The sequence below is a fragment of the Vanellus vanellus genome (genome assembly GCF_965231255.1).
Source record: "Vanellus vanellus genome assembly, chromosome: 19".
Classification (NCBI taxonomy): Eukaryota; Metazoa; Chordata; class Aves; order Charadriiformes; family Charadriidae; genus Vanellus; species Vanellus vanellus.
The window spans coordinates 9,642,075-9,655,002 of record NC_138924.1 but is presented as its reverse complement, the minus strand read 5'-3'; the positions used below and the strand labels follow the sequence as shown (position 1 = coordinate 9,655,002).

The following is a 12,928-nucleotide window of genomic DNA, read 5'->3' as shown; positions in this document are numbered from 1 at the left end:
GTGAGCACTAATCGCCGCCGAGAAATAATAATACTGCAGTACATACAGATATTTTTATATATTTCTTGATTTCCTTCGGTTTTATTGCCTTCCCAGGTTAATTTTAATTGCGGCTTTAAATAAAAAGCAACAGGAACCGGTGCCCCCCGCCCCTCGGCGGGCCCGTCCCTGAGGTGAGCCCCCCTCACCGCCCCCCCGCCCCGTCCGCCTCCCCGTCCCCTGACGGGGCGAAGGCCTCGACAAGCCGCGGCCACTCGTTGCCAGAGCAACCCCCAGCTCGGAGCCTTCCTCCTCCTCCTTCCCTCACGGCTCCTCCTCTTCCTCCCCCCGCCGCGCCCTCTCCCACCCACTCGGCCTCGGCGGCGGCGATGGAGGCGACGGGCGGTCGCGGCCTGGGCAGCGGCGCCGGGCAGGAGGCGCCGGCCGCCTGATGAGGTACCGCCGCCGGGCTAGTGCTGGGGGAGGGCGGGAAAGGGGCTTCCTCGGTGGCCGCTCCCCCTCAGAGCCCGCGGCGGGGGGGGAGGATGGGGGGACGTGCCTCCAGGGTTACCCCCTCCCCGCGCCAGGGCTTCTGTGGAGGCCGGCGGGGGCCCCCCCCACCCCCCTTTCTCGGCGGCAGACCCCTTCCCGCCGCCTCCGAGGGGGCTGGCGGCCACCTCCGGCGGCGGCGCGGCCCTCCCCGGGGCCGCGGGAGAGGCCGCCGCGGCCCAGCGCGAAGCCGCCCGCCCGAGGGCGGCGGGAGGCAGCGGCCCAGGAAGAGACGGGGAACGTTCGAGGAGAAGAGCCTTTTTCAAAGAGCGTATTTTATCTGTTAGATGTGGTGGTCGCGGTGGAAATTCTGGAATCCCTCCGCCGCCCGCCGTTCCCTTACGCTTTGAAATCTCGGTTAATAAGTTGCTTGAAAGTTTGTTAGGCAGAGCGCCAAGGGAAGCTGCATGACTCGAACAATGGGAGCGCTCACTCATTTTAAACACCGAACTGTCAGTTTTTGCAGAAGCAGGCCCTAAAACATGAACTGAGGAGTGCTAGTGAGATTTTATTTTACTCCCCTCCTTTTAAAAACAGCGTTCATGGCGTGATCCTGCAGACACACTGAGTAATGCTGTTCACACAAGTCAATACAATCTCCGGTTTATTTGCTTTATTCATGGGCACGAAATTACAGAACATGAATTTTGGCTGGATTGAAGGATGATGTAATCTTTGGCCAACAAAAATACAGTAGTACTAGCAGCAGCACTTATAAACGGTAGCAAGTTCCAGTATTCATTGTTTAAATTAATGCAATTTACTCTTCTAACGTAATCTCCATTTTAAAGGCTAAAGAATTCTAGGTTTGTTCAAATATATTCAGAATTTCTTGCCCTGCAAAACCAATTTTGCAGGTTTAACCTTTTTGGATCCCCAATGAAACTAGCTGTATACACTAAGATTTGGAAAAAATAATTTCCAAGAGGAATCTGGAAGAGTGTGAATTATAGAAAAAGGATTATAACAAAATTCCCAATGTTTGAATATTATTCAATAGTGACAAGTATTCTGCCAAATCCAGCATTCTCCAAAATCATTGCTCTCATGTCACACTGGTCCAGCAAAGTAGATTTAACACTAGTTGACCAATGTAAAGACTGACACAGAAGTGAAAAACTGCCCAGGAAGACACAGAAAGATGCCAAAAGAAAGATAAATACTACCCTGTTTGGGTGGTCTTACTGTTAGATTACTGCTTGTTGGCTGCACTTCTTTTTTCACCTAGACCAGATGGTCCAGACTCTTTTAAATGCTTTCTACAAAATGGACTAACCTGGTTCTGCTCACTTACCCAGACAGGATAATCTCATTAATCTCATAATGGCCCTCAATTTTGAGCATGCACTGGCTTTTGACTAGACTTGTCTGAACAAATGCTTACCATTTTATGGATGCATGTAAATGTACTCTTTGCTTCCTTCCCATCATTGTTTGCTCCTTCTTTGGCCTACTACTGTTACTATTTTTGTGAAATTATGCAGCACTTCCAAGATCTCTGTACAAGCTAGTACTGGTCTCCTATTCAGCAGCTTTTGCTGTTCTGATCTGCACTGAAGCAACTTTAGATTTTACTAAGGCAGACAGGTTTACTGCAGGCTAGAAAATCTGCACATGAATGAATGGAAGTCATTTAATATGGCACGCAGAAAGTTGCCCCATGGAGACGGGGTGCAAACCCAGTGTGCCAGCATTCAGAACAAAACCAGACAGTATCTGTCAGAATTTTACTTCAAGCAGGGAAGAATCACTCAGTATAATCTATTGTATTTTTGTGTTGGGTTTTTTGTTTTGTTTGTTTGGTTTTTTTTTTACCCTGAACTAGCTATCTCTTCCTTCAACTGTAACTTTTTATATCCCACTCTAGGAGACAAAATAGCAAGAATCTGTACCAGGAAAAAAACCCACCATGCAACCAAGTTGCAGTCATCTCCACAACATCCAAGGGAGTGGTGATGACTCTTCATCTTCTCAGAGTGCCCACACAGCGAGGTTGTCAGGAGAGAACTCATGCCATCATAGCGGAGATGTTCGCTTACAGCTAAACTCTGCTGTGGGAGAAGCAAGAGAAAACGCGAGTTCCCGGCATTCGAGGCCAGGTTCCCAGAGTCGCTCACACGGACATGCCCACAGTGAAGCAGTGGGGCTCGATGATTCCACTCCAGACTCGGAGGAACACAGCAGCAGCTCCCTCTCAGAGCTCAGATGCCTCCTCCAGTGGCTGCACAAAAGTCTGCCGTATATCTTGATTCTGTGTGTCAAACTGATCATGCAGCATATAATTGGTAGAGTATAATAAAATAAGGTCTGAGAGAACAGACCCCTCCCCCCAAAGAGATATACTAATAACCATGCCTGAAATGTAATTCAATTTATTTTTAGCTTTATTTTTATTTGCTTTATTCATCAGAAAGAGATTTACTAAACTACATTTCAGTGGCTTCTGTTTCCTTTGCTGGCATATGTACAATGCGCTTAATTATTCTGGCTTGATAGTCTGAGCTATTAATTGTAATTACAAAGACATATTAGAAATGGCTGGTTTTTTAACCCAGTTCAGTATTTTTTTTTATTTTCTTGTGTATAACTGACCCTTTTTTCCTAATAGGCATTTCTCTTGGAATTGGGCTGCTAACAACTTATATGTATGCAAACAAAAGCATAGTAAATCAGGTTTTTCTAAGAGTAAGTATCACCCTATGCAACAAAATTCTGTAAGTTAACCAAGACCTTTATCCGTCAATTTTTGAAAAAACTGTGAATGGAGATACTGTTTTATTTACCTAATAATATTAGGTGTCAAGGTTTCAAGATGGAAGTAAAGTCTTAATGCTTCTGTACAGCGTAGAGCTTCTCAGATAAGTAAGGCTTGCAAAATTCAAAGAGGTTTTTCCCCCCCTTCTGACTTTGAATATTGAAATCACTTAAACCGATAGAAGCTTTTTGCAATTAATGGAGTAACTTAACTGTATTTGTGGAATCAAATAGCAGTTGACAGTTTAACCATTCAGCTGTCTCTGTTCACTCCCAAAGGAAAATTCGTTGTTTCTTTAGAGTGGGGTGGGTTTTGGTTGCGTTTTTAGAAAAATCCTTGATACGCATAGAAACTGTTAGGTTGAAAACATTAAAATTACTGCTTTACCTTTCCATTGAGTTCTCCTACTTTATTTTTCATCTCCTCTAGTAGTGAAACTCTGTTCAGGTGCAACAGACTTAGCGCTTTGGAGATAAATTGAAGACACTGATACTGACATAAGGACTGTAATTTAATGTCTTTACATTGATCTTACAGGAACGGTGCTCCAAGTTGCAATGTGCTTGGTTACTAGTATACCTAACTGGATCATCTCTCCTCTTGTATTATACCTTTCATTCTCAGTCACTGTATTACAGGTAAGTAGAGGAACATCTCTAATCTCAACACAAATTACTCAAATATTAACTGGGAACATTTTGTCTGGGGTACTGCTGTTTTTCTTTAATTGTGGCATTAGTTTCTCTTTCATTTTCATCTCCATTCCCCCTCTTCTGCCAAACTGAACAAGTGCTGTCCTTAAAAACAGTATGTTGGAATTTGCAAGATTAGACCCCATACTCAGCTTAATGGCACTACTGTACCATGGGTAACGTGCCTGGGTTTGTTTCCTAGCTTTGACCCTACCACCTTGCCTTCAGAATACTGAATATGGCATTCTGGGGCTCTGGGGAGTTTATGTCTCCCATTTATTTTTTCTTCCCCCTTACCATCCTGTAGCTACAGTCTTGGCTGTAAAGGAGTTGAAGGCTGTTTTGCCTCTTTGGGAAAGAAGGCCTATCTCTAGAGGATGGACATTGTGATAAAGATACAGGAAAGAAGGTTCAGAAATGGAAAGGCTGTCAGAGATCATAAGTAATCAGTTTACAATAAAGAGATCATTTGCTCAGCAAATATTTTTCCTCTGTGTAAACCAGGTTTCCTTTTTTAATTAAACCTGCTGTTATAATCTCTGGTTATGTTTCCTCTAAATAGGGTGCTCCAGTAACTTCTGATAATTCTTTTTGTAGCTTAATCTTTTTAAACCCTACTGTGGATTTTAAGAACTTCTGGGAGGTACTTTGGATTGTGGGAGTCACAGACTTTATTCTGAAATTCCTCTTCATGGGCTTCAAGTGCTTTATTCTCTTGGTGCCTTCTTTTATGATGTCCTTTAAATCCAAGGTAAGGAAACGAGCTATATTTTTGCTTCCTGATGAAGATTCTTTTATGGTAAAATGAACTAATTAATAAATTCTACCCAGAGAAAAGTATTTTTAATTAAAGGTCCATATATAATCTACCACTACACTGTGGGTGAGAAAATCCCGTGGATTTCATGTTCTTCCCTGCTTGGTGCTAAGGAAGGTTTACAGTCTTATCTGAAACAATTGCTTGTGTTATGTCATTGGATAAATGGGTTTATTTTTGTCTCTAAGTGGGGGGGGGTGAAGAAACCTTTTATTTGCTGCAATGTAAGAATGTGTATACAGGCGGTTAGCACGGAGCAGCTGAAGCACAGTAAATTTTTAATGTGCTCAACAGTAACTGACATGGGAAGATTTCAAGGTCTGCGCATGCAAACAGCTGTTTTTTCTGTATTTGCACAGAATAATTCTGAATTTTCTTTTTGTTAATAAACTGAAGCAATATTTGTGTCAGATCAATGAATTTGATTCCTAACTTAATTCCTCAAACCAGTGAGGTTTAATAATTTTTACAGAAGCCTACGCTGGTTGGGGGGGTATTTATTTTTATCTGCTTCCCAAGGTGAGACAGGCAAAACCAATTACATTTTATGTCAAAATAGCAAATACTAGTATTGGTTCAAAAAAATTTTAAAAAGTACAGTTTGTATGCGGTAGCACTTGGTCAGTATGTTTTGGTAGGTTTTATCTCTTAAACAGAACAAATTTTTCTCAGGTACAACTGATTTCTTTAAATACTGGTTTATGATCAAGATCTCTTTTTTTTTTTTTTTTTCTACAGCTAGTGATAATATCCTCAAAACAGTTATTGAAAGTGCCATTACACCAACTGTGACCTAAACTGTGGCTAAATTAAAGAATGAATCTGGTCAATAGTGGCAAATTGTGGTATTATCCAGTGTAAATTACAGAAAGAGTACTTCCCCATTATAAATAGTTTTAAAGACAAACTTAAGGAAATAAAGTAAGAGCTAAGCTAAACATCTATGATTATACATAGACACAGAGAACGCTCTGTGCAGGACACCTGTGCTTTGTAGTTGTTATTCAGTAATTTTTAGGGTGTTGTTGAACTCTTCACCTGCTCAGTCCAGCTACCCTATGCTTCTTTCCTGCCCCCCCCAGTTTTCTATCACACCATCCTATTTAGGAGTTAGTTATCACAAGATAAGGCTTCTTACACAGCCGTGAAATAATGTTTACAGGAAAACAGTTTGTAATTTATGCTTTTTTTAATAAAAGAATGGGCCTTACTCTTCATTTTCAATCCTGAATGCAGGACACAACTCTGCGAATGACAAGCTGATCTACGTGACCAGATTTGTCTTATTTTCCTTTTTCATGTAACTTATTTTTTTTTAATGCTTATGAAATTAAATTTGAGCACATTGTTAAGTAGGTAGGCATCTGACAAAGCAATCCTATTTTAGCCTATTACTTTGATTTTCTGCAGCACAGCAATCAACTGTGTTATTGTGATTCGTACAGTTGTGGTGAGACTCATCATCTGGTCTTCATTCTTTTTCATGCTTCATATTTAGTTGTTTCAAGATATTATGAGAGGAAGTTACTCAAGAATAACAATACATCTTTTCTCTATATTTTAAAAATCTTTTGTGTTTTAAATCTTGAGCGATTCCTTTGCATGTCTTGCTTAGGGCTACTGGTACATGCTGTTAGAAGAACTCTGCCAGTATTACCGTATGTTTGTCCCCATACCAGTTTGGTTCCGTTATCTTATTGGCTATGGGGAGCTGGACAATGTACTAGGATGGACCCTTGGGATATTGTTGGGCCTTCTCTACCTCATCCTAAAAGTATGTAAGCTTTATATTCCTCTCAAACTATTTTGCAGTAACTATCACTGGAGGGTTAGAGGCACATAAACACATTTCTGAACGTTCTCCTGTCTTTGAACTGACCTGGAGGTTGATGCTTCAGTTTAACTGACACAGCCTTCCCCAACTGATAGGAATACTGGCTCAGGGCACTAAATCTTTTTCCTGCACCTGTTCTAGGAATGGATTGGGGTTGCATAGCAAAGAACAGTTACTATAGATCCCCTCACAACAGCCATTGATAAGACTGTTACCAGATATTGAGGAAGAGAGCTTGCAAAAATAAAGGTAAAATTAGTGGCTAAAAGAATCAGCATTTTCCAGGAAACTAGATTTTCTCTCTGCTAGACTATTGTGTGTGATGCTAAATAAATTAAACGTAAGTGTTCATAATGGCTGTCCACTTCACCAGAGAGCTAATCTGCCCCAGATGTAACCAGACTCAGTACAAGGTTGGCTTTGAACACAAAAATACACTTTATAATGCTAAGGTATCTTAATTACAACTCTAAAGACTATGATAATAATGCTGGTATATTTGTACTTGAGTGCTTCATTTCAGAACCTCAACATATTTTTCTTTTAAACAACAGACACCTGCTTGGGGGCGGGGGAGGGGAAATCAGGCTAAATTCTTAGTTTGGTTACATATTAAGCAACAAAAATAGGGTCAGCAGGAACTATAGTTTTGCTTATGTTCCTGCCAACATCAAACTACCAGTGACACTTCTATTGTTGGAATCTACACAAAAGCTTGGTAGGTTTTTAGTTCACAAAGAAAAATATTAAGCTTAACTCGGGTTTTCTGCACTATTTCAGCTTTTGAGCTTTTTTGGACAATTGAGAAACTTCAGACGGGTCTTACGGATATTTTGTACACGACCAGTGAGTACTGAATTCTCTATGACAAAACAATAAACCAAATTTACATAAAAAGACTTCTTTGTAAAATACCTCATTCCTATATTACTTTGTATCATTCTAGTAGTAGACAACTGCTTTTTTAAAGTAAGCCCTGTATACTTGTTCTCCCATTTCAGTCTGAATTTATTGACTATATGATTACAGCATCAGCTGAACAAAACAATTAAAAAAACCAAAAATATTATTCTGCATGTCTCTTCAGATAAACGTATGTGAAATAACATACGCTTTACGCTTTTTGTCCTGCTTCCTTTTTTTTAACTGGAATAAATATTGGTTGGATGCGGACAAAGCTTTATGCTGAAATATAGTGAGAATCGAAGCTTGCCAAAATAATTGACATGCAAGTAACTTATGTTAGAATTGTAAATTTCAAGATAATCTTTCTCTGCAGTAAGAGGCATTGTTTAGAGTCTGCTATTCACACTGTAAAACGCATAGATTTTGGGCAACAGTGTCATGCACTAGAAGTGTAATAAAGCATTTAATTTTCTAAGTGGTGTCTTGATCAAATTGGAACTTAACAGTGACCTCTGAGCAAAACACTGTTAAAACTGCTACAGATTTTTCCAGTAACTGTGATCGGGGGAAGATACTAACTAGACAGCATGGTAAGTGGGAGCACAAAAGCTTTAAGCCCCAAGACAACTATTAAAAAAACTTTGCAACATTTCATTGGATTAGGGATTGAATAGTTTTCTTGATATAGCAGCCCTTATTCCCAATTCCTTTCAGTCCTGGTATTTTTGTGTTTTGTTTTGGCTTTTCCCTCCCTCTACAAACTAATATGAGCTGAAAATATTTTGTTTTACAGCACTATGGGGTGACAGCTAGCAAGAGACAGTGTTCTGAATCAGATGATATTTGTTCAATCTGCCAAGCTGAATTTCAGAAGCCTATTCTGCTTATCTGTCAGGTAATACACATAATCTGAATTATTTTTTGCAAACTTAAGAATATTTTAAACAACTGGTAAACAGAACAACATAAAGTTAGATTAGCAAGTATATGTCTTCTGATTACTTTTAGAAATCAGGCTATGCAAATAATATACCACCTTATAAATGGAAGAGCTTAGAAGCTCTAAGTTCTCATTCTTTTCATTACAGCACACATTTTGTGAAGAATGCATCTCTTTATGGTTTAATAGAGAAAAAATGTGTCCACTCTGCAGAACTGTTATTTCAGACCATGTTAACAAGTGGAAGGATGGAGCTACATCTATGCATCTACAGATTTTCTAAACCATGTCAAACAACTTGGTTTACAGTTTGTTTGTTCAAGCTAAGGTTTTTCAGTTTACCTGCAGATTAAATTGTAGGTGGCACAAGGAACGAGTTTCCAAATTCTAGATACCATGCTTCTATGAAATGTTCCAGTATTTAAAACAGCACAGAAAATGCTAACTTGACCTTCTTAAGTATAGAAAAGTAAGTTTTCAGAATGAATGCAGAAAAGCCAGCATAGCTTCTTTTGTGATTCTTGTCAGAAACAATCAAGTCCTTGAAAAATGCTGCATTACTTCTTGCAGTAGCTTCTTAATTCAACATTTTATTTAAAACTTGAAGTAGAGTTTCAGACTGTACTACATTGTATTTATCCTTCTAACATGACTCAACCCCAAAGGTCAACCTACCAATTTTATTAAGATTATGAGGAAATTTTATACTCCGGACTACAGTGAGAATTAGAGCGACTTGGCACACTGGGCATTAAAGGTCCTTTAATGCTTGCCCAATAGATGACAGAAATTAGCTTTTTATTCATGCACCTATAACAGCAACTATTTCTCACTGTACCTGGAGATAACCCACAAGATTAAGATGGTTCCCCTTTAGGTTCTTGTAGACTTCTAATGGATCTTTGGCTTAATACATAAACCAATCACTGATGTTAGTTTTTTACTTAGCATTTTATAAAGTTGGTATTTTTAAAACAAATCTTTAATACTCTATTTTTGTCATAACAGGAACCAGAATTTCTTATAGGGGAGAATCTATTTTATATGATATTTGCAATTTGTAGTGTGCATAAAAATCAGAGAGAATAAATGCATTTAAATCTATTTGTTTGGTGCATGTTGAATAAAGAAACAAGATTCATTACTGTTTCAGTATTAAATTACGTGTAAGCACATAACAACAGCTCACTCCTGTGCTAGCTATACTTTTCCTGTTAATGTCTCTGAAAAACAAAAAGCCCCAAATGCTACAACTTATTCATGACTAGTCTTTATGCTAATTATAGAGCTAACTTACGTACAATCTCACTTTTTTCCCCTGCTTGTCTTTTTTCACCTTGCTGTTCAGATAAGACCAAAAAACCAAAACCAACCCACTCAAATTCTGTTATACCAAAGTTAAATTGAGTTGCTATTAACTTAAGCTTGTCTTAACTGAATACCTTTAGGAAACTTCTAAATTAGGGAAAAAACAGAATTAAAAAGTTAAACACTTACTTGATGAACATGTAGCAACTCAAATGGCAGGCAGAGCGAATGCTATAAAGTTGCAGCTGACACAGCCAGATTTATAGGGCTGCCAGGGCATGATGGGAGAGTGCCCTTAAAGGTACAGCTAAAAGTGTAATACTAGTAAAATTTAGTATTCTGAATAAAAATCTAATGAGATGGAAGAGTCAAGCTAAGAGGTATCGTTTTATGTTCAACCTGGGTTTTGCTATAGCATGCTGTGTATTTGCTAACTGGATTTTTGTTTGAGGTTTACTGCAGTTCAGAGTAAATGTGCCCTGTGATTGTTCCACTGTGGTATCTGAGTGACTGGGAAAAAAACTCCAGCTTAAAGCAAACAGGCAAAAGCTTCTAAGTTTGTAATTGGAAACTTATGGGAGTAGAAGAGACTGGTTCTCATGGAAGCCTTTCCCAGCAGGTGAGGTACTGAGTTTGGAGAATGTGTAGCTGATTGGTGTTAGACCAGTCCTAAGGGTGGCAGGGAAGAACTGGAGCTTGGCCACAGCCAGAGCTGTGCTGTAAAGGGCTTGTGCCCATACCTCCACTATGGTCACAACAAACTGCTCTTTGTTTCCTCAGAGAGATCTAGCTATGCCTTAGCTTGCATTTGAAGTTCATACAAGATCAGAACTGTTTGTTATTTAAATTTCATTGATGCCGATACTCAGACTGCTGCTGCAGCAGAACTTCCCTTGAGAGATGGACAAGAACTGAATCAGTCAAGGAACAAAAAAGAGTAGGGGAAACTTAAGGTTGGATTCTGAATCTGTCATAGGCCCACAGGGACTCCGGCAGCTCACTTGATCACACAATCCTATTCAGACTTTCCCAAAATTAATCGTGAAAATGCAGTTTAGCTAAAGAGTATTTTAAGGTTGTTTTCTTCATACAGGTATTGTATAAGTACTGTATAAACAATACGAGTGCTATATTTAATTCAGTCAACAAACAGCACCTTTTAAAAAAGCTTTGCTTGTGTGAGTAAAATGTGTGACTAAGCCAAATACACAGTTTATAAGGGCAGATGTAATAACCAACCCTTTCTAAAATAATGGGCAAAATAAAAATTGTAACTTATCCTGGATTAGCTTTTCCTGAAATGCTAATACCAACAGCTTAATCACTTCTTAATTCAAAAATCATCTGGCAGAAAATATAAACTAAAATTCATTAGACTTGGACATGATGTTAGAGCAAGGAAATGCACTTCCTAATACAAGAATATTGATTAAATGCATTGCCTACCAGTAACAGGTAGCCATTCATCGGAATTTTAGTACTCTGTGACAGACTTTCAAAAATCTTTTTAGAACAACAGGTCTAAATCACCTAGTCCATTCCTGAACTATGAACTGGGAAGGTACGGATTCTGAGACACACCAGCTGCTTCATACAAACAGTTCTCCTGAAAGCAGAGCCGCTACCCTGCTGACTATGGGAAGAGATCTGAGAAACAAGTATGCTTTCTTACTGGCTTATCCCCAAGATGAGCAAATAGCAGTCCTGTTGCTTATGCAGCAGGGAATAGCGAGCAGGAAGTTTGCCGTTCCATCACAGAACAGAATCCGAGATTTATGACAGTGCAAAGCTGAAGTGGTCCATCACAACCAATAGCTTGGACTGGCAAACCAAAGATGAACTAGGAAGGAAGTTGCAGATCAAGAAACATGCTGCTTTACGCATATGCATTCAAAGCACACAGGGAAAATTGAAAGAAATTAACCTGAACTAAATATTCTTTTGCTATAGAGCAAAAGTGTTTATAAACTACTTACCTGAACAGGTAGTTCAGCCCGAGACAGATACGGTACATTGAGGCATCAAGGACTGTATGCAAGACCAGCATTATTACTAACAAACATGAAGCTAATTTAGTAGTATACTTGTGGTTAAGAAAAAATTCAAGACAAGAACTTGACAGTGTCATCTGGCCTGTAAAGCTCACCAAGACTATTTTATGGAGCACAACAAACCACAGTGTCAGTGCTTTAAGTCAGCCCTGGATTGTTGCTGATCCTTTGGTCTTTGTCTACCACATGGCAGTAACGCCACTTTACTAGAATAAGGGCGAATATTGGTCAGAGACAGGACCAGGGAACAATCTGTCTTTTATTCTCTCTCCCTGTCGATGATTTTTTTTTTTTCTTTTAAGAGCCAGTGAAAATTATCCAAACCAGTAATATTATCAAACACTGTTTATTAAAAAACAAAGCACTAAAAAGAGATTTTGATCAAACAGTTTAGATTTACACTTCATAAATGAAACAAGTCATTCTCATGTTGGTTACAGAGAGGGGAAAAAAGTGAGTAACTTACAGCCACGAATGACATCCTCTCTGATCCGCTTGTCAGCATCGTGCTATTAAGATGCAGCTCTTCCTTATCAAGCCCACTCAGGCCAGGGTAGCTGCCCTGCTTTCCACACACACAGACATACAGACACGCAGCACATGGCTGACTCTGCAGGAGACAGAACAGAGAAGAGGATGACAATGGGCAGTCAACAGCCCCTTTTTAAGAGCCCAAGAACCCCGGTGGAGGTACCAGCCCTTGGTAAGACAGACCGATCAGAACTAACATCTGTCAGGTCCTTTTAAGTTCTAAGCGGAATTCCTCCTCCCCCCCTTTCCCTTCAAAGCTGTCATGAAAGACAGCGATTTAGATCCGCAGTTATACTTAGGGCCTACCTAATTCCTTAAAAAAATAAAAATAGGTCACTTGGATTATCATATGTTTAAATTTGCATTTAATTGCTATTCACATCCATTTTTTTCAGCAGTTGAGCATATTTAGTTCCAGTAAACTGTGAAAGATGAAAAACAGAATAGGGATTACCTTTATTTCTACTAAGGCAGCTCAAGTTTGTTTCTTGAAGACAGCTACAAAGCCAAGCTAATCTAGAAGAGAACAATCTGTAGAAGTTCATATATAGGAACTGCATACAGTG

At 39.5% G+C, this 12,928-nt stretch overlaps 1 protein-coding gene across 1 annotated transcript; it reads left to right on the top strand.

Moving 5' to 3' along the window:
* The first annotated feature begins 349 nt into the window (after nucleotides 1-349).
* RNFT1 (ring finger protein, transmembrane 1) lies at nucleotides 350-9,659 on the top strand. The gene is made up of 9 exons (XM_082493288.1): nucleotides 350-435; nucleotides 2,396-2,813; nucleotides 3,137-3,213; nucleotides 3,821-3,921; nucleotides 4,573-4,726; nucleotides 6,408-6,566; nucleotides 7,407-7,472; nucleotides 8,326-8,427; nucleotides 8,621-9,659. The coding sequence occupies exons 2-9, from the start codon at nucleotides 2,438-2,440 to the stop codon at nucleotides 8,753-8,755; spliced, it is 1,170 nt and encodes a 389-aa protein (XP_082349414.1). The 5' UTR covers nucleotides 350-435; nucleotides 2,396-2,437; the 3' UTR covers nucleotides 8,756-9,659.
* The last annotated feature ends 3,269 nt before the right edge of the window (nucleotides 9,660-12,928 follow it).

Coding starts and splice junctions, on each gene's coding strand:
- RNFT1 (XM_082493288.1), top strand. CDS start 2,438: ATGCAACCAAGTTGCAGTCATCTCCACAACATCCAAGGGAGTGGTGAT. Junction 4,727..6,407: donor TGATGTCCTTTAAATCCAAG/GTAAGGAAACGA, acceptor TGTCTTGCTTAG/GGCTACTGGTACATGCTGTT. Junction 7,473..8,325: donor GGATATTTTGTACACGACCA/GTGAGTACTGAA, acceptor TTTGTTTTACAG/CACTATGGGGTGACAGCTAG.